The 21,055-nt window shown below is 43.3% G+C and overlaps 1 protein-coding gene across 2 annotated transcripts in view; it reads left to right on the forward strand.

Annotated features, from left to right (window-relative positions):
* LOC144671314 (complement C1s subcomponent-like) overlaps nucleotides 1-21,055 on the forward strand; it is a 77,007-nt gene that overhangs the window by 36,891 nt on the left and 19,061 nt on the right. For both annotated transcript variants that reach the window (XM_078533133.1, XM_078533134.1), the window contains one exon: nucleotides 19,916-20,003. In XM_078533133.1, the coding sequence (XP_078389259.1) occupies nucleotides 19,916-20,003 (88 nt within the window). The remainder of the gene's footprint in view (nucleotides 1-19,915; nucleotides 20,004-21,055) is intronic.

Consider the following 21,055-nt stretch of genomic DNA (forward strand, 5'->3'; position numbering starts at 1 on the left):
GGAACCAAACCTCAAATTTTAAACTTTGTAAGAAATGTAATTGACGCTATCAAAATTAAAACTACCTCTTTCTTATGTGTATTGATTTGTATCCAAGTTATACTTCCCATGTGTTTATCGACACATTCATTACCTTTGGATAGCATCCTTGTTATTCGTAGTAACCTGTTAAATTACACTGCACTTTACATCTCAAGATTGTTCCAAATTCAGTGCTGTTGGGATGCAGATATCCTTTCATATTTAATTCATCTCTTAAAAAGAAACCCCTTTTTATCCATTGGAACCACCTAGACCGTGTGTTTATGTCTTTTGGTTTTCCTAAAATCCCTTTGAATTTCAGGTATGTATTTATATTCCTGTATCCTTAACTTAAAGACTTAAAATTCTCATATTCTAAACAGAACTTCAAATAGCAGTGGGGGAAATAAAGGGATATTGAAAGCTCCACCTCCAGGGACTATCAAACTGATGAAAGCTCACATTTCTACCAGCTCCTGCCTGTCAGTGCTTATTAACCCCCCTTTTCTCTCTTTCTCTCTCTCTCTCTCTCTTCAACACAAGCAGCTCTTGTAACTTAGATCAAATCATTTTTTAAGTTACAGAAAATTCCATAGCAGACCTTTTCGGTCCCAATCATCCTTCCACATTTTCAGGAAAATCTCGTCATCCCGCACGGGACTTTATACGCCCCCAATTCGTTTCTCTCTCCCCCAAGGCCTCCTTAACCGCCTCCTCAAAGTCCCTGTGCAGGGCTGTCACCTTCCCCCGATCTGGGACGTCCCCAGGTTTCGCCCGGTCATCACTTCTAATCTGTAGGGGCAATCTTCCCCAAATATCCCCTGGGCACTTCGCCTTCACCAGTATATGGGTATCAAGGGGGTGCATTGCATGGAAATCTTGCATTTCCCGCAGTTTAATCCAAAACTCCGGGTTATTATGCTGAGGTTTGAGTCTTGGCAATTCTTTAAGCAAAAACCTGCTTCTCCACCAGGCTGAATGGTACATGCTTAACTTTCTCTATAATTTTCTCAATTTCCTCCTCCTCTTCCCATCCCTCGGCCTCCCTTTTCCCTTCGGCTTTTAATTAGCCTTTCCTGACTTTACTTTTCCTAACAGTTACTGCCATCGGGGCCGTGGGATTCAACGGGCACAGTGGGGGTGGTTGGTTCGTATGAGGGCGATTTTGTCCCAACTCCATCATAGGTTTTCCCTTCAGAGCTCTCCTCCTCTTGATCAGTATCACTACAAGCTACCTTCACTGCTCTGATCTGTCCTGAATCTGACTTTGTCTCTCTCTCTACTTCTCGACTGGAAGTTAGTATTAACCCGTCTGCACAACTGCAGGTACAAGGTAATAACGACCAACATCCCTTTCTTTTCCTTATCCTTTTTCTGCTGTATCCACCACTGTTTTTGTTCTCCGGGGGTTCCCTGTGGGTCCCACCCCTCCTGCTGCAGTTTTATAATTAATCTCGGCTGCTGTTCCTCTATGAACCTCGTAATGGAGTCTGTGGTTCCCCAGTCGAGTTCCAGAGCGCTATTCTGTTTCCCTGACGACATTCTGTTTCTATTTTCCTATCTCTGCACGGTGCGTCCGCACGGTCCTAACAACTTAATGCGGTTTCACTGGGTCTGGCCCGGCGTGGCTTCCACTATGGTTATCTCTCAAACCGTAGCCCGCCAGTGCGGCTCCATCCTCTTAATGGGGTTCCCCCTCTCTGATAAGGGTCTGGCCTCCCTGCGCGGCTTTGGCACCGCTCGCTTGCCAGCGCGGCTCCGCCTCTTACCCTTGGGCACCTCCTGTCCTGAGTCCTCCTTCTGATTCTTTTGATATTTGACCCAGACTGTTCTCGGGTAGGCTTACTGCACTAACTACGGGTGGTAAATGAATATACTCACCCAGTTTGCAGAGCCGTCCCGAGGATCCGGTCCAAGTACCCTGCTTGCAGCACCATATTGTTGTGGTCACTTTGACAAATGATCCACAGGAGACTCAGGCACAGGTTACGATCGTTTATTCGAGCAATTGCAAGGAGAACACTGTCTCAATACAGCCTGAGACAGCACTCTGCTAAGCTACAAGTGTTCAACATATTTATACATTATTGGTCACATACAAGAACATCCTCCAGATTCCGATCTTGTCAGCATATAGGTTTACGTTAAGCAGACAAATCTCTGGTCACAAAGGCTACATCATCTGAGCCTGCCTTCACCCCGGCAGAGACCCTCCCTCCTATCTCCACTAGGACCATCTGTTCTTCCCCTATCTACTATAAACAGGCCCAATCTTGGTTGTTTTTTAACCTAAGACTCCAGACTGACTCCCAAAACACTCAATCTATCATATTTGCATCCAGTATGGCCTTGCTGATACTCAAGCACTGAGAATGTGCAAGGTTCAGCATTCTCTCAGTTCCAGCCTGACCTTTAACTGTTAACTACTTAGCAATTGTAGTTTTGCATGCTGGGATATTTTAAGTCAAGTCTCTTGACCATTACTGTATTCCTTTATTTCCACCCCTAACACATGTGAATGCATAGAATGTGGTAAATAAGATTGGTGAGTGACAGGCATAGATTTTTTTTATTCTTTCATGCGATATGGGGGTCACTGGTTAAGCCAGCATTTTTATTGCCCATCCCTAATTGACCTTGAGAAGGTGGTGGTGAGTTGCCTCCTTGAACCGCTGCAGTCCATGTGGTGCAGGTACACCCACAGTGCTGTTAGGAAGGTAGTCCAGGATATTGACCCAGGGACAGTGAAGGAACAGTGAGATAGTTCCAAGTCAGGATGGTGTGTGGCTTGGCATGGAACTTGTGATGGTGGACATGGTGCCAATTAAGTGAGCTGCTTTGCCCTGGATGGTGTCAAGCTTCTTGAGTGTTGTTGGAACTGCACTCACCCAGGCAAGTGGGGAGTATTCCATCACTCTCCTGTCTTGTGCCTTGTACATGGTGGACAGGTTTGGGGAGTCAGGAGGCAAATTACGCTTCACAGAATTCCCAGCTTCTGACCTGGCTTTACAGCCACAGTATTTATATGGCTGGTCAATAGTAATGCCGTTGAATGTCAAGGGGAGATGGTTGGATTCTCTCGTGTTGGAGGTGGTCATTGTCTGGCACTTGTGTGGCACGAATGTTACTTGCCACTCATCAGCCCATGACATGTGGAAATATAATATTGTGATGATATTGGCTGAAAAACATGCAGGATTAGGTATTAAATATCCCCGGATACAAGGTGTTCAGGAAAGATAGGAAAGGAATTAAAGGGAGAAGGGTGGTCATATTGATTAAAGAACACATTGCAGTGCTGGAGAAAGAGGGTGTCCAGGAGGGGTCAAGGACAGAACCTATTTGGCTAGAGCTAAGGAATAAAAAAAGGTGCAATCGTTATGCTCAGTGTAGACTATAGGCCACCAACTAGTTGGAAAGATGTACAGGGATATTTTTGTAAGGGAATTACAGAGAATTGCAAGAATTATAGAGTAGATAAAATGGGGCTTTAATTAGCCAAATATAGGCTAGGATAGTGGTAGTGAAAAAGGCAGAGAGGAGGAAGAGTTCATAGTGTGTTCAGGAAAATTTTCTACAGCAGTATGTGTCCAGTCCAACAATAGGGGAGGCACTGCTAGACCTGAGGTAGCCGAGTAGATCAAACATCAATAGGAGAACATTTAAGGGCAGTGATCATTGTAGCATAAGAAAAGGACAAGGTACAGAGTAAGAATAATTGACTGGTAGATCTGGGCTGAATAAATTGGAATCAAAAATTGGCAGGCAAAACTGTAACAGAAGAATGGGCTGCTGTTAAAGGGAAAGGTCGGGCAAACAAATCCAGAGCTCCCTGGATGACAGAAGAGATAGGGATTAAGACAAAGAAGAAAAGTGTGCTCATGACAGATGTTAGGTGGACAATACAATTGAGAGCAGAGCTGATTATACAAGGTTCAGAGGGGAATTAAAAATCAAATAAAAGAAGTGAAGAGAGAGTACAAGAAGAGACTGGTAACTAAAATAAAAGGGAATCCAAAAGACTCCTATTGGCATATACATTGTAAAAGGCTAATAAAAGGAGCAGTGGGGCTGATTAGGGACCAAAATGAAATTTACTCAAGGAGGTAGGGGAATGATTCTGAAGCTTAATGTCTTTACCAAGGAAGAAGATGCTGTGCAGATCATGGTGAAAGGGGAGGTAGTGCAGACACTTGAATGATTTAAAATTGATAAGGAGGAGGTATGGAATAGGCTGTTTGTACTTAGATTTGATTAGGCACCAAGGCCAGATGAAATGCATCTGAGGATACTTGAAGGAAGTGAGAGTGAAAATTGCAGAGGCACTGGCCATAATTTTCCAATCATCCTTAGAGGTGGTGTCAGAGGACTGGAGATTTGCAAATGTTACACCCTTGTTCAAAAAAAGAGTGTAAGGATGAACCCAACAATTACAGGACACTCAGCTTAACCTCAGTGGTATGGAAGCTTCTAGAAATGTAAATTAGACACAAAATTATTGATCACATGGGCAAATTTGGGTAAATTAAGGAACACCAACATGGATTTGTTAAGGGAAAATTGTGTTTAACTAACTTGCTTGAATTTTCTGATGAGCTAATAGAGGGTTGATGAGCATAATGCTGTTGATGTGGTATACATGGACTTCCAAAAGGCATTTGATAAAGTGCCCCACAACAGACTTGTGAGAAAATTTAGAGCTCACTGAATAAAAGGGACAGTAGCAACATGGATATGAAATTGGCTGAGTAACAGGAAAAACAGAGTAATGGTTAATGGGTATTTTTCAGATTGGAGGAAGGTTTTTTGTGGAGTTCCCCAGGGGTCAGTATTAGGACTCCTGCTCTTCCTGATCTCTAGAAAACACCTAGATCTTGGTGTGCAGGGTACAATTTCAAAATTTATGATGACACAAAGCTTGGATGTATTTTTTTTCCCTGGGATGTTGGTTTGCTGCTGTCACGACTCACTGGGGATAGTGCGCTGTGATATCCAGCCCCACTGTTCCCTGAGCCACCACAAATGTGAAAAAGCTTGATGAAATCACCAGATTGCCCCAATTCTACCTAACTATTTAATTTAGGTTAACAGAATATGAGCACCAGATTTGTAAACTTAATAACTAAATAACAGTTTATTGAACAAACTGCCATTAACCAGTGGCAAACGAAAGAAATATGAACTGCTAATTTCTAACTCTATAACTTAAACTCTGGCCCCCCCTTCTTAAATCTCTATACACACACATGGAAGACACATAAGACACACAAAAAATAGATTTTAAGGGTGGGATAAAACAGTTCAATAGCACCAATTCCGGAGCACAGGACTCGATGGGTTGATTTGGATCGATGTCTTCCAAATTCCTTTCAGTTCTTGTTGATGACACGAGGTGGTCTTCCCAGCACTTTTAGTATTTAGTTCACGAGTTGAGCACTCGCCTTTCAATGTCTCTAACAGTGATTTTTTTCCACAACCTGCTGTATGTCAGCAACAAATCTGCTTCTCTCATGTTCCTTTTGGGCTGTAACTTAAAACCTGATGATCTCAATCCTGAACTTTATTTTTTTAATTTTTTAAAGAAAATCATGCTTTGCTTTCTGATAATTCTAAGTTGTGCATGATCAAGAATGATCATCAAGCTGCCTGTTAGTAAAAAAGGACAGCTGACCATTTATGACATACTACTTTTCCTCTTGACAGAGGTTTTCTGAGAGAGCAGATTGTAAAGACATGAGGAGAAAAAAAAAAACAGCTGGCTATTTTTGTGGAATTACTGGAATCTTCCACACCTAGGAGAAAGAGGTTTTAGGTCTTGTTTCTTTCAGGCTAGGAGCTATTCTGCTTTGCTCTCACACAAAGCCTAGTCACCAGGTCAGGAGCCAATTAAAATGCTGTTGTCAAGCAGCTCCCTTGGTCCAAAATTCCTTTCCGGCACCACCCTGTCTTTCATGGCACATTTTATTCCAGGACTGCAATATTGTATATATCTCTCATCCTGTTCCAGAGGACATATCTTTCAACCTGCAGCCATTATAATTCTAATCCACAGTCCAACAGAAAATAAAAAGATATGTTCCTTACGCTGTCTATCCCTAAATGCCATTGAACTGAATGGCTTGCTGGGCCATTTCAAGGAGGAGTTAAGAATCAACCATGTTATTGTGTATCTGGAGTCACATGTAGATCAGACCAGGTAAATATGGCAGATTTGCTTCCCTAAAGGACATTAGTGAAACAGAATGATTTTAATACACAAACATACAAATTAGGAGCAGGAGTCGGCCACTCGGCCCCTCGAGGCTGCTCCACCATTCAATAAGATCATGGCTGATCTGATTGTAACCTCAACCCCACATTCCTGTTTCCCTGATAACTTTTCACCCCCTTGTTAATCAAGAATCTATTTATAGCTCTGCCTTAAAAATATTCAAAGACTCTACTTCCACTGTCTTTTGAGGCAGAGTTCCAAAGACTCAGCACCGTCTGAGAGAAAAATTTCTCCTCATCTCTGTCTTAAATGAGCAACCTCTTATTTTCCAACAGTGACTCCTAGTTCTAGATTCTCCCACAAGAGGAAACATCCTCTCCACATCCACCCTGTCAAGACCCATCAGGATCTTAAATGTTTCAATCAAGTCGCCTTTACTTTTATAAATTCGAATGGATACAAGCCTAACCTGTCCAATCTTTCCTCACAAGCGCATTCCTGGTATTAGTCTAGTAAACTTTCTCTGAACTGCTTCAAACACATTTATGTCTTTCCTTAAATAAGGAACCAGTACTGTACACAATACTCCAGATGTTGTCTCACCAGTGCCCTGTACAACTGAAGCATAATCTCCCTACTTTGGTGATCAATTCCCCTTACAATAAGTGATAACATCCTATTAGCTTTCCTAATTACTTGCTGTACCTGCATACTAGCCTTTTGTGATTCACGCACTAGGACACCCAGATCCCTCTGAATCTCAGAGCTCTGCAATCTGTCATCATTTGGATAATAATAAGCTTCTTTTTTATTCTTCCTGTCAAAATGGACAATTTCAAATTGCCCACATTATACTCCATTGCCAGATCTTACTCACTTAGCCTAGCTATGTCACTTTGTAGCCTCCTTATGTACTCTTCACAATTTAATTCCCTACCTATCTTTGTGTCATCAGCAAATTTAGCAACCATTCCTTTGGTCCCTTGATCCAAGTTATTTATATAAATTGTAAAAATTTGAGGTCCCAGCACTGATCCCTGTGACACTCCACTCGTCACATCCTGCTAACTCCCTGCTTCCTGTTAGCTATCCAATCTTATATCCATGCCAATATGTTACCCCTTACACCAATAATCATTGATGTGGCACTTTATCAAATTGCCTTCTGGAAATCTAAGTACAGTACATCCATCAGTTCCCCTTTATCCACAGCACATGTAACTCAGTATCACAATATCTTTATAGTGCAGAAGGGGGCCATTCTGCCCATCGAGTCTGCACTGGCTCACTGAAAGAGCATTTCACCTAGTCCCACTCCCCTGCCTTATCCCTGTAACCTTGCACATTCTCTCTCTTCAGGTAGCAATCTAATTCCCTTTTGATACCTCAATTGAACCTGCCTCCACTACCATTTCAGGAAGTTTGTCCCAGACTCCAATGGTGAAAAATGTTTTCCTCACATCACATTTAGTCCTTTTGACAATTATTTTGAATCTGTGCCCTCTAGTTCTTGATATTCCCTTGAGTGGGAACAGTTTCTCACTATTCACTCTGTCCATACCCCTCAGGATCTTGAATACCTCTATCAAGTCTCCTCTCAGCCTTCTTTTCTCCAAGGAAAAGAGTCCCAACCTCTCCAATCTACCCACATAGCTCCAGTTCTTCATCCTGGGAATAATTCATGTGAATTTCACCTGTACTCTCTCTAATGCCTTCACATCCTTCCTCAGGTATGATGCCCAGAATTGGACGCAGTACTGCAGATGAGGCCTAACTAGTGCAACATGATCCCCTTACTCTTGTACTCAATGCCCCTATTAATAAAGCCGAAGATACTATACGCTTTATTAACTGCTCTCTCAACATGCCCTGCAATCTTCAAAGACTTATTTGTGTATACATTGAGGTCCCTCTGTTCCTGCATCTCCTTTAGAGGCTCTCCCCTTATTTTATATTGTCTCATCGTATATTTCCTGCCAAAACAAATCACCTTACTGTTTTCTGAATTGAACTTCATCTGCCACTTGTCTGCCCAATCCACCAACATGTCTATGTCCTTTTGAAGTTCAAGACTATCCCCATCACAGTTGACAATATTTCCAATCTTCGTATCATCAGCAAATTTTGAAATCATGCCCTGCACACCACAGTGTAGGTGATCAGGAAGAGCAAAGGTCCCAACACTGGCCCCTGAGGAACTCCACTACAGACCTTTCTTCAATCTGAAAAACAACCATTTATCACTATTCTCTGTTTCCTGTCACTCAGCCAATTTCTTATCCGAGTGCCTACTTCCCCTTTTATTCCATGACCTAAAATTTTGCTCACAAGTCTGTTGTGTGGCACTGTATCAAATGCCTTTTGAAAATCCATATATACCACATGAACAGCGTTTCCTTTATCAACCTTCTCTGTTACCTCCTCATAGAACCCCAGCAAGTTAGTTAAACAGGATTTTCCCTTGATGAAGTCATGCTGGCTTTTCTTCATTATCTTGCCCTTGCCTAAGTGATTATTAATTTTATCCCGTACTGCAGTTTCCTGAAGTTTCCCTACCACTGAGGTCAAATTGACTGGCCAGCTTTATCCTTGCACACCATTTTGAACAAGGGTGTAACATTTGCAATTCTCCAGTCCTCTCGCACCTCCCCTGTGCCTAAGGGAGACTGGAAGATTATCACTAGTGCCTCTGCAATTTCCACTTTCACTTCCCTCAGTACCCTTGGATGCATCTCATCTGGTCCTGGTACCTTATCGATTTTAAGTAAAGATAACCTCCTTCCTCTCGATTGTCAGTTCTTCTAGTGTACCAGTTACCTCCACTCTCACCTCAGCCTGGGTAGCATCTTCTCCCTCTGTAAAGACAGGTGCAAAGTAGTCGTTCGACACCTCTGCTATTTCTCCAGCCTCCACATGCAAGTCCCCTTTTTTGTCCCTAATTGGCCCTACTTTTTCTTTTAACACCCTTTTATTCTTTACATGCTTATAGATAATAAATTGGTTAAACATAATTTCCCTTGCACAAAACCACGTTCACTCTGCTTGATTACCTTGAACTTATCCAAGTGTCCTGCTATAGTTTCTTTAAAAATAGCTTCTAACATTTCCCCTGTGACAGATGTTAAGCTAACTGGGCTGCCGTTTCATAATGGAGTTACATTTGCTATTTTCCAATCTAATGGGACCTTCCCCGAATCTAAGGAGTTTTGGAAAATTAAAACCAATGCATCAACTATCTCACTAGTCACTTCTTTTAAGACACTAGGATGAAGTCCATCAGAACCTGGACACTTGGCAGCCTGCAGCTCCAACAATTTACTCAGTACCACTTCCCTGGGGATTGTAATTTTCCTGAATTCCTCCCTCCCTGCCATTTCCTGATTTATAGCTGCTTCTGAGATGTTACTCGTATTCTCTATAGTAAAGGCTAATGCAAAATACCTGTTCAATTCATCACCATTTCCTTGTTTTCCATTATCAGACTCCAGACTCACTTTCTATAGGACCAATGCTCATTTTGTTAACTCTTTTCTTTCTTAAATATTTATAGAAACTTACAATCTGTTTTTATATTTCTGGCTAACTTTCCCTCATACTCGAACTTTCCCCTTCTTTTAGTCATCCTTTGCCTTTCCTTATATTCTTTCCAATCTTTTGGTCTTCCGCCTGTAGCACAATTATATAATTTTTCTTTAACTTTGAAACTATCTTTAACCTTTCTAGTTAACCATGGATGGTGTGTCCATCCCTTGGACTTCCTCTTATTTGTTGGAATGTATCTATTCTGTGTATTCTGAAATAACCCCTTAAATGTCTGCCACTGCATCTCTATTGACATATCCCTTAATCCAATTTGCCAGTTCACTTTAGCCAGCTCTGCTTTCATGCCCTCATAATTGTCCTTATTTCAGTTTAAAAACATAGGCTGGGATTTTCTGTGCCTGCTGGCATCAGGCATGTTCGGTGGCGTGAGAGGACAACATGGCAAGAAGGTCAAAAATCGGTTTCACGACATTGTGAAACCAGTTTGTGGTTGTTCACTCTGCCCGCTGATGGTGGGCTGTGTTACCTGCCATCAGACATCGGGAACCTCATTGTAATACATCTGCATAGTATTATTAGGCCAGCTCGCCGGAATCGTTCCCCCCCTGCTGGATCATCTGCCCACATTGGTGGGAAAACATGCCAACATGTTTCATAACAGTATATATAAGGCATGCACTTGGCGGACTGCACTTTGCTTGGACTTCAAGGTTTGTTTGCCTACCTTGCTTCAGGCAGCACTCGCAGTCACCAGGGCCAAGCTTCACAGGCAGCACCACATCACTTTTAGGGGGGGGCTCATGGGCACATCTCCACCTACCAGATCAGCCTCTGCCTGCAGAGCTAGGGCTTGTTTGGGGAGGGGGGAGAAGTGGCCTCAGGCAAGGGAAGAGGCTGCAGGTCGAGGACTGTACTGGGGAAGGAGGGTATCCCAGGGTGTGTGTAGGGGCACATGCTAATCTGTGCAAGTGGACTCAAGATGATGAGGGCTGAGGAGGCAGTTTCCAGAGGAGATGAGGCCTGATGGACATGTAAGGGTGTGTGCGAGTGGTGATGCCCCTTGACTGGCAATGAGTGAGATGCCAGTGAATGTGCGATGGTCTTGAGTGTGTGAGTTTAGAGTGATGCGATGGTTCCCATACCCTGGCAGCACAGATGAGAGCATTCATCCTCTATCTGCATTGGATGGCCAACCTCTTCTGTGCAGAATTGGCACTGACCACCACTGTCATCATCTACCAAGCCAGAGTGGTAATGTTGCTGCCCCTCCTGTGGCCAGAGCAGGGGTACAGGACAGCACAGCGGGCCTCCATGGCATCCAAAGGGCACTCGAGGGCTGCAGTCTTCTTGCCTTTCTGGACCATGTCTTCTTACCAGTGGTCCTGGGCTAGGAGCAATGAGTGCGGCTGTACTTTAAATGTGGTGCCTGGCATGATGAAGCAATGAGGTGACTACGTGGCAGGCTGAGTCTGCCCGCCATTGAAACAGAGTATATCCCAGGAATGCATAATTAATGCAGCGGGTTTGGGATGATGCAGCATGAAAAGCCGCCATTATGGCCGATGGGTAAAGCATCGTTATTCCTGCCTGTTACCGCACTTAGAGTGAATCTGGGCTGATTCTGACCATTGTCTCAGACCTACTCCTCTCTCCCACAAATTGAATGTAAAATTTAATTATGTAATGGTGACTGCCTCCTACAGCGCCTTCACTATGAGGCTAGGAATTAATCCCATCTCATTGCACAATATCAGGTTTAGCATCGCCTGTTCTCTGGTTGGCTCCAGGACATGCTGTTCCAATAAAGTATCCTGGAAACATTCTGTGGACTCCTCTTTCAGGCTATCTATGCCCATCTGACTTTTCCAGTCTATATGTAGCTTAAAATCTCCCATAATTAACAGCGGGGTCATTTACAGTGAGAGAGGGTGAGAGAAACATTGTGGCCATTTACAGCAAGAGAGAGTGAGAGAAACAGTCTGGTCATTTACAGGGAGACAGTGACAAAACAGGGGAGGTCATTAGAAGCGAGAGAGTGCGAGAGAAACAGTGGGGTTATTTACAGTGAGAGGATGTGAAAGAAGCTGCGTGTGAATTTCCTGTGAGAGAGTGTGAGAGAAACAGTGTGGTCATTTACAGTGAGAGAGTGTGAGAGAAACAGCGTGGTCATTTACAGTGAGAGAGTGTGAGAGGAACAGCGTGGTCATTTACAGTGAGAGAGTGTGAGAGAAACAGCGTGGTCATTTACAGTGAGAGAGTGTGAGAGAAACAGCGTGGTCATTTACAGTGAGAGACTGTGAGAGGAACAGCGTGGTCATTTACAGTGAGAGAGTGAGAGAAACAGCGTGGTCATTTACAGTGAGAGAGTGTGAGAGAAACAGCGTGGTCATTTACAGTGAGAGAGCGTGAGAGGAACAGTGTGGTCATTTACAGTGAGAGAGTGTGAGAGAAACAGCGTGGTCATTTACAGTGAGAGAGCATGAGAGGAACAGTGTGGTCATTTACAGTGAGAGAGTGTGAGAGAAACAGTGTGGTCATTTACAGTGAGAGAGTGTGAGAGAAACAGCGGGGCCATTTACAGTGAGAGAGTGTGAGAGAAACAGTGTGGTCATTTACAGTGAGAGAGTGTGAGAGAAACAGTGTGGTCATTTACAGTGAGAGAGTGTGAGAGAAACAGCGGGGCCATTTACAGTGAGAGAGTGTGAGAGAAACAGCGGGGCCATTTACAGTGAGAGAGTGTGAGAGAAACAGCGGGGCCATTTACAGTGAGAGAGTGTGAGAGAAACAGCGGGGCCATTTACAGTGAGAGAGTGTGAGAGAAACAGTGTGGTCATTTACAGTGAGAGAGTGTGAGAGAAACAGCGTGGTCATTTACAGTGAGAGAGCGTGAGAGGAACAGTGTGGTCATTTACAGTGAGAGAGTGTGAGAGAAACAGCGTGGTCATTTACAGTGAGAGAGTGTGAGAGAAACAGCGTGGTCATTTACAGTGTGAGAGTGTGAGAGAAACAGCGTGGTCATTTACAGTGAGAGAGTGTGAGAGGAACAGTGTGGTCATTTACAGTGAGAGAGTGTGAGAGAAACAGCGTGGTCATTTCCTGTGAGAGAGTGTGAGAGAAACAGCGTGGTCATTTACAGTGAGAGAGTGTGAGAGAAACAGTGTGGCCATTTACAGTGAGAGAGTGTGAGAGAAACAGTGTGGTCATTTCCTGTGAGAGAGTGTGAGAGAAACAGTGTGGTCATTTACAATGAGAGAAGGAGAGAAACAGCAGGGCCATTTCCAGCGAGACAGTGAGAGGGAAACAGCGGGACCGTTTACAGTGAGAGAGTGAGAGAGAAAGAGCGGGGCCATTTACAGGGAGACAGTGTTATAGAAACTGTGTGGTCATTTACAGTGAGAGAGTGTGAGAGAAACAGTCTGGTCATTTACAGGGAGACAGTGAGAAAACAGGGGGGTCATTAAAAGCGAGAGAGTGCGAGAGAAACAACAGGCGCATTTACAGTGAGAGTGTGTGAGATGAACAGCAGAGCCATTTACAGTGAGAGTGTGTGAGATGAACAGCAGAGCCATTTACAGTGAGAGTGTGTGAGATGAACAGCAGCACCATTTACAGTGAGGGGGTGTCAGAGAAACATCGGGGCCATTTACAGCAAGGGGGTGTGAGAGAAACAGCGTGGTAACTTACAATGGGAAAGTGTGAGAGAAACAGTGGGGTCACTTATAGTGCGAGAGAGTGAGAGAAATAGTGTGGTCATTTACAGTGAGAGAGTCTGAGAGAAATAGTGTGGTCATTTAATGCAAGAGAGTGTGAGAAAGACATTGGGGCCATTTACAGCGAGGGGGCGTGAGAGAAACAGCGTGGTTATTTACAGTGAAAGAGTCTGAGAGAAATAGTGGGGCCATTTACAGTGAGAGAGCGTGAGATAAATAGTATGGTCATTTACAGTGAGAGAGCAAGAGATAAACAGCATGGTCATTTACAGTGAGGGGCTGTGAGGGTAATGGCGGGGCCTATTACAGTGAGAGAGTGTTGGAGTAACAGCAGGTTCATTTACAGTAAGAGCGTGTGAGAGAAAGAGTGTCATCATTTACAGCGGGAGAAAGTGAGAAACAGCGTGGTCATTTACAGTGAGAGAGTGTGAGAGAAACAGCGTGGTCATTTACAGTGAGAGAGTGTGAGAGAAACAGCGTGGTCATTTACAGTGAGAGAGTGTGAGAGGAACAGTGTGGTCATTTACAGTGAGAGAGCGTGAGAGGAACAGTGTGGTCATTTACAGTGAGAGAGTGTGAGAGAAACAGTGTGGTCATTTACAGTGAGAGAGTGTGAGAGAAACAGCGTGGTCATTGACAGTGAGAGAGTGTGAGAGAAACAGCGTGGTCATTTACAGTGAGAGAGTGTGAGAGAAACAGTGTGGTCATTTACAGTGAGAGAGTGTGAGAGAAACAGCGTGGTCATTTACAGTGAGAGAGTGTGAGAGAAACAGCATGGTCATTTACAGTGAGAGAGTGTGAGAGAGACAGTGTGGTCATTTACAGTGAGAGAGTGTGAGAGAAACAGCGTGGTCATTTACAGCGAGAGAGTGTGAGAGAAACAGTGTGGTCAGTTACAGCGAGGGGGTGAGAGAAACAGCCTGGTAATTTACAGCGAGTGAGTGTGAGAGAAACAGTGTGGTCAGTTACAGCGAGGGGGTGAGAGAATCAACAGGGCCATTTAGAGTGAGAGAGTGTGAGAGAAACAGTGTGGTCAGTTACAGCGAGGGGGTGAGAGAATCAACAGGGCCATTTAGAGTGAGAGAGTGTGAGAGAAACAGCCGGGCCATTTACAGTGAGAGAGTGAGACAGAAACAGAGTGGTCATTTACAGCGAGAGATTGAGAGAGAAACAGAGTGGTCATTTATAAAAAGAGAGTGTGATAGAAACAGTCTGGTTATTTACAGGGAGTGAGGGTGAGAGGAGTGGGGCCTTTAACAGTGTGAGAGTGTGAGAGAAGAGTGTGAGACCATTAAAGAGCGTGGGAGGGAAAAGAGCGTGGAGAGCAGCTGATTGGTGAGTAGGATTGGTGAGTGCTTCTCGTCTTTAAAGTAAAAGCAGGGTCTTTAGTTTGTGTTTAGATGTCACGTCTTTTTTTTCTCTTTTTCTTAAAGATAACTTGAAAAGTATAAAATTGATACTGGTGTGTATAAAAAATATTTATGATAAAGTGTAAAGAGTGGGGATACTAGAGTAATTGATTAATAAATTGAATTAAAAAATGATAGCAATGGCAGTACAGGTGATGTGTTGCTGCTGCAGCATGTGGGTGTTGCTGCTGGATACCAAGGTGACCCAGAGCGAACACATCTGTACCAAATGTTTGAACTGGAGGAACTTCCGATCTGAGTTAGGGAGCTGGAGGCTGAGCTGCAAACATTGAGCCACATTAGGGAGGGGTAAAGACACATGGACACTGCTCCAGGAGGTGGTGACACCTCTCAGATTAAGTCATTCAAATTCGGTCTGTGATCAGGGACAGGAGGGTGTGACTTCCAGTAAAGCAGGTTTGGGGACCCAGGGAGTAGTGTTTAAGGAGCCTTGACACCTGCAACTGTCCAACAGTTACAAGTTTCTTACAAGTTGGGTGGATGAGAGCGGGGACTGCAGGGAGGATGAATGAACTGACCATGGTACAGGGAGCCATTCAAGTGGGAGGAGGAAATGGAAAATTAATAATGGTAGGGAACAGTATAATTAGGGGGATAGATTCTGTTCTCTGCAGCTGGGAGCATCAGTCCCAAAGGCTGTGTTGCCTGCCCGGTGCCAGGGTTAAGGATATCCCCCCAGGGCTGGAGAGAAGCCTCGAGTGGGAGGGGAGGGATCCAGTTGTTGTCCATGTTGGTACCAATGACATTTATAGGACTAGAAAGGAGGTTTTACTGAAAGAATTTGCACAGTTAGGAGCTAAATTTAAAAGCAGAACCTCCAAGGTAATAATCTCAGGATTGTTACCTGAGCCATGGGCAGACTGGCATAGAGTAAATAAAGTCAAAGAATTAAATGCATGGCTCAGAGATTGGTGTTGGAGGAATGGGTTTCAGTTCATGGGGCACTGGCACCACCACTGGGGTAAAAGAGAACTGTTCCAAAGGGATGGGATTCGCTTAAACCTTGCTAGGACCAGTGTCCTGGAGAACTGAATATCTAGGGCTGTAGAGTGGGCTTTGAACTAAATAGAGGGGTTGGGGAGGGTTCTGGAAAGGGGATACATCGGCTTACAAAGAAGCCTTGCAGGGCAACCATTTAGGTAATGATACCCAGAGTCTGACAGGAAGGGACAGAGTGTACAATCATAAATAAACAGCAACAAATAGGGTCAAAAGGGGAAAAAATAGTAAAAAGACAAAATTAATGGACATCTACTTAAATGTATGTAGCATTTGGAGCAAAATAAATGAATTAACGGCACAAATAGAGATTAATGGGTATGATCTTATAGCCATTACAGAGACATGGTTACAAGGAGATCAAAGCCTAGAACTAAATATTCAGGGGTATGTGACTTTTCAAAAGGTCAGGCAGAAATGAAGGGGTGATGGGGTTGCCTTGTTAGTACGAGATGGAATAAGAACACTAGCAAGAAAGGATTTTGGATTGAAAGATGTAGAATCCATATGGGTGGAGGTAAGAAATAACAAGGGAAGAAGACACTGGTGGGAGTAGCCTATAGGCCCCTGAACAGTAGCTATACTGTAGGACGAAGAATAAATCAAGAAATAATGAGGGCATGTAAAAAAGGCAGTACATTAATCATGGGTGACATTAATCTTCATGTAGATAGGGAAAATCAAATTGGCAGAGGTAGACACGAGCAGGGATTCATAGAGTGTCTTCGGGACAGTTTCTTAGAACAATATGTTGTGAATCCAACCAGGGATCAGGCTGATTTGGATCTGGTAATGTGTAACGAGGCATGTTTAATAAATGATCTTAGAGTAAAGGATCCCTAGGAAACAGTGACCTATGGTAGAATTTAGCATTCAGTTTGAGAGTGAGAAACTTGGGTCAGAAACAACTGTGCTAAACTTAAATAAGGGTAATTACAATGGAATGAGGGAAGAGTTGGTTGGAGTGGACTGGGAAAGCAGTTTAGCTAAAAAGATGGCTGATGAACAATGGCAGACGTTTAAGAAAATTGTTCATAACTCTCAACAAAGATATATCCCAGTGAGGAAGAAGAATTCAAGGAAGGGGATAAACAAGCCTGGTTAACCAAGCAAGTTAAGGACAGTATCAAAGTTAAAGAAAAAAACATGCAATATGGAAAAGATTATTAGTAAGCTAGAGCATTGGGAAAGTTTTAAAAACCAACAAAAGATGACCAAAAAAAAAATAAGAGGGAGAAAATAAACTTTGAGGGTAAACTAGCAAGCAATATAAAAATGGACAGTAAGAGCTTCTTTAAATAAATGAAAAAAATAGAGAGGCCAAAGTGAACATAGGCCCCTTAGAGAATGAGATTGGGGAAATAATAATGGGGAGCCAGGAAATGGGAGAGGAGTTGAATAAGTACTTACTTCAGTCTTCACAGTCAAAGATAATAATAACATTCCAAAAATACTCAATATTCAACGGGCAAAAGTGGGGGAGGAAATAAGTAAAATAACTATCACTAGAGATAAAGTACTAGGGAAACTAATGAGGCTAAAGGCCGATATGTCTGCTGGACCTGATGGTTGCATCCTAGGATATTAAAGGAAGTAGCTACAGAGATAGTGAATGCGCTGGTAGTAATCTTCCAAGTATCCTTAGATTTTGGAAAAGTCCCAGAGGATTGGAGAATGGCCAATGTAACACCCTTATTCAAAAAGGGAGGGATACAATAAACAGGTAACTGTAGGCCAGTTAGCTTAACATCTGTCATTGGGAAAATGCTGGAGTCTATTAAAAAAGATGTAATAGCAGAGCATTTATAAATACATAATCCAATCAAGCAGAGTCAGCATGGCTTCATGAAGGGGAAATCATGTCTAACAAATTTATTAGAATTCTTTGAGGAGGTAACAAGCAGGATAGATAATGGGGAACCAGTAGATGTAATATATTTGGATTTCCAAAAGGCGTTCGATAAGGTACTGCACATAAGGCTACTTAATAAGATAAGAACCCATGGTGTTGGGGGTATTATATCAGCATCGTTCGATAAGGTACTGCACATAAGGCTACTTAATAAGATAAGAACCCATGGTGTTGGGGGTATTATATCAGCATGGATAGAGGATTGGCTAATAGTAGATAGAGAGTTGGGATTAGGAGGGCGTTTTCGGGATGGCAACCTGTAACTAGTGGAGTGCCACAGGGATCAGTGCTGGGGCCTCAATAATTTACAATATATATAAATGACTTAGATGAGGGAAGTGAATGTACTATTGCCAAGCTTGTGGATGACACAAAAATAGGTGGGAAAACAAGTGGTGAGGATGACACAAGGGCTGGGATTTTCCGGCCTCGTTGCAGTGGGACCTGCTGTGGGCAAGGTGGCATCCCAGCCTGAAGTCCATTGACATGCAGCAGGGCCTAAAGATCGCAGTGGCGGGAAGTACGGAAAACCCCGCCGAAGGAGTCTACAGAGGGATATAGGCGGGGTAAGCAAATGGGCGAAAACTTGGCAGATGGAATATAATGTGGGAAAATGTGAGGTATGCACTTTGGTAGGAAGAATAGAGGAGCTGAATATTATTTAAATGGATAAAGACTGCAGAAAGCTGCAGCACAGAGGGATTTGGGAGTCCTTGTGCATGAATCCCAAAAAGCTAACATACAAGTTCAGCAGGTAATAGGGAAGGCAAATGGAACGTTGGTCTTTATTTCAAAGGGAGTGGAGTATAAAAGTAGGGAAGTCTTGCTAAAACTATTCAAGGCACTAGTTAGACCACACCTAGAATACAGTGAACAGTTTTGGTCCCATAACTAAGGAAAGATATACTCGCATTGGAGGCAGTCCGGAGAAGGTTCACTAGTTTGATCCTGGGCATGGAGGGATTTTCTTATGAGGAGAGGTTGAGTAGGTTGGGCCTGTACTCATTGGAGTTTAGAAGAATGAGAGGTGACCTTATTGAAACATATAAGTTTCTTAGGGGGCTTGACAGGGTAGATGCTGAAAGGTTGTTTCCCCTTGTGGTAGAGTACACGACCAGAGGGCATAATCTCAGAGTAAGGGGGCGCCCATTTAAAATAGAAATGAGGAGGAATTTCTTCTCTCGGAGGGTAGTGAATCTGTGGAATTCTTTACCACAGAGGGCTGTAGAGGCTGGGTCGTTAAGTATATTCAAGGTTGAGATAAGCATATTTTTAATCAGTAAGGGAATCAAGGGTTATGGGGAAAAGGCAGGAAAGTGAAGTTGAGGATTATCAGATCAGCCATGATCTCATTGAATGGCGGAGCAGACTCGATGGGCTTAGTGGCCTACTTCTGCTCCCACGTCTTATGGTCTTATGATTATCGCCGTGCCTTTCTGACAAGCTCCTATTATTTCTTCCTTTATGCTCCATCCTACTATTAGGGGGCCTAATAGCAAGGAAATTATGTTAAACTTGTCTAAAACACCGGTTGGGCCTCAATTGGAGCATTTTGTCCTGTTCTGGACACCACGCTTTAGGAAGGATGTGAAGGCAATAGAGAGGGTGCAGAAAAGATTCATGAGAATGGTTCTAGTGATGAGGAACTTTGGTTATGTAGATAGATTGGAGAAGCTGGGACTGCTTGCCTTGGAGAAGAGAAAGTTGAGAGGAGATTTGATAGAGGTATTCAAAATCACGAGTGGTCTGGAGATTAGATAGGGAGAAACTGTTCCCATTGGTGGAAGGATCAAGAACCAGAGGGCACAGATTTAAGGTGATTGGCAAAAGAAGCAATAGAGACATGAGGAAAAAATGCTTTCACACAGGGAGTGGTTAGAATCTGGAATGCGCTGCCTTAGAGTGTGGTGGAAGCAGGTTCAATCGAGGCTTTCAAGAAGGAATTGGATTATTAGCTGAGTCACACCGCTCTCTATCTCCCTCTGTTGGTGGCATCACAGAGCCACAGCTGATGCCTCACTCTTGAGAACTTGCACCAAGCTTCCTTGGTCTTGCTTTAATATGGTTTCCTTAATTGTGCTCCCTGCAGGATATACAGAGAAGTGAGCACATCAATTCTGCATTGGTGCATTGCCAGAAAGATGGGAGCTGGAACAGCAACTCGTACATCTGCATGCGTAAGTGAAGTAACATTGTGTATCCTGATAAGTTGATGAGAAATTGGTCTCTCTACCTGTCTTTCCCCCTTTAACTGGCTCCTTCAATGTTACCTATTTGACCAAACTATTGTACATATAGGAACATAGCAGCAAGAGTCAGTCATTCACCATCTCAGATATGTTCTTGCTTTCAATGAGGTTATGGCCGCCTGTCCTAATGGGGCATGGTGTTTAATATTTTGGTCTGATTTATGTTCCTGTCAAGTGCCTTGTATTCAGGGGCAGTTGACATTTAGGAAGGACAGGAAGAACGGAAAAGGAGGTGTGATAGCTCTGTTAACAAAGGATGGGATCAGCAGTCGTGAGAAATGATTTTGATTCCAAAGATCAAAGTGTAGAATCTGTTTGAATGGAGCTAAGAAATAGCAATGGAAAGAACCCCCTAAAACTAGCTACTGTAGGACAGAGTATAAATTAAGAAATAATGAGGGCTTGTAAGAAAAATAACACCGTAATGGTGGACAACTTTAGCCTTTGTATAGATTGGAGAGTTCAAATTGGCAAAGGTAGACTTGATAACACTTTCTAATAACAATATAGGTAGGCTTAAGAAAGGAATTCTGCTGAGGGAGTATAAGGAGGTATTGATTAAATTAAAGGGCAGAAAGGTAATAATCTCTGGATCATTACCTGAGCCATGAGCAAAATGGCATAGATATAAATGGCATAAAATAAGATCAGAGATTTGAATGCATGGTTCAAAGATTGTTATGGAAGAAATGGATTTTGATTCATAGGACACTGGCACCAGTACAGGGAAAGAGGGAACTGTGCCTTTGAGGTGGTCTTCACTTGAACAATGCTGGGAACAGTGCATTGGCAAGTCATATAACTAGGGCTTTAGACAGGGCTTAAACTAAATGGTGGTGAAGTCGGGGGTTCTTCTGAGGGGAAATTTGGAAAGTTAAAGAGAAAGGGCAAGGAAATATTGCAGGGTATCGATATTGGTCGTGGTAACCAGAGCGTGACAGGAAGGGACAGAGTATACAAACATAACACTGCAGGCAATT

This window comes from Cetorhinus maximus, chromosome 32, assembly GCF_964194155.1.
Source record: "Cetorhinus maximus chromosome 32, sCetMax3.hap1.1, whole genome shotgun sequence".
Classification (NCBI taxonomy): domain Eukaryota; kingdom Metazoa; phylum Chordata; class Chondrichthyes; order Lamniformes; family Cetorhinidae; genus Cetorhinus; species Cetorhinus maximus.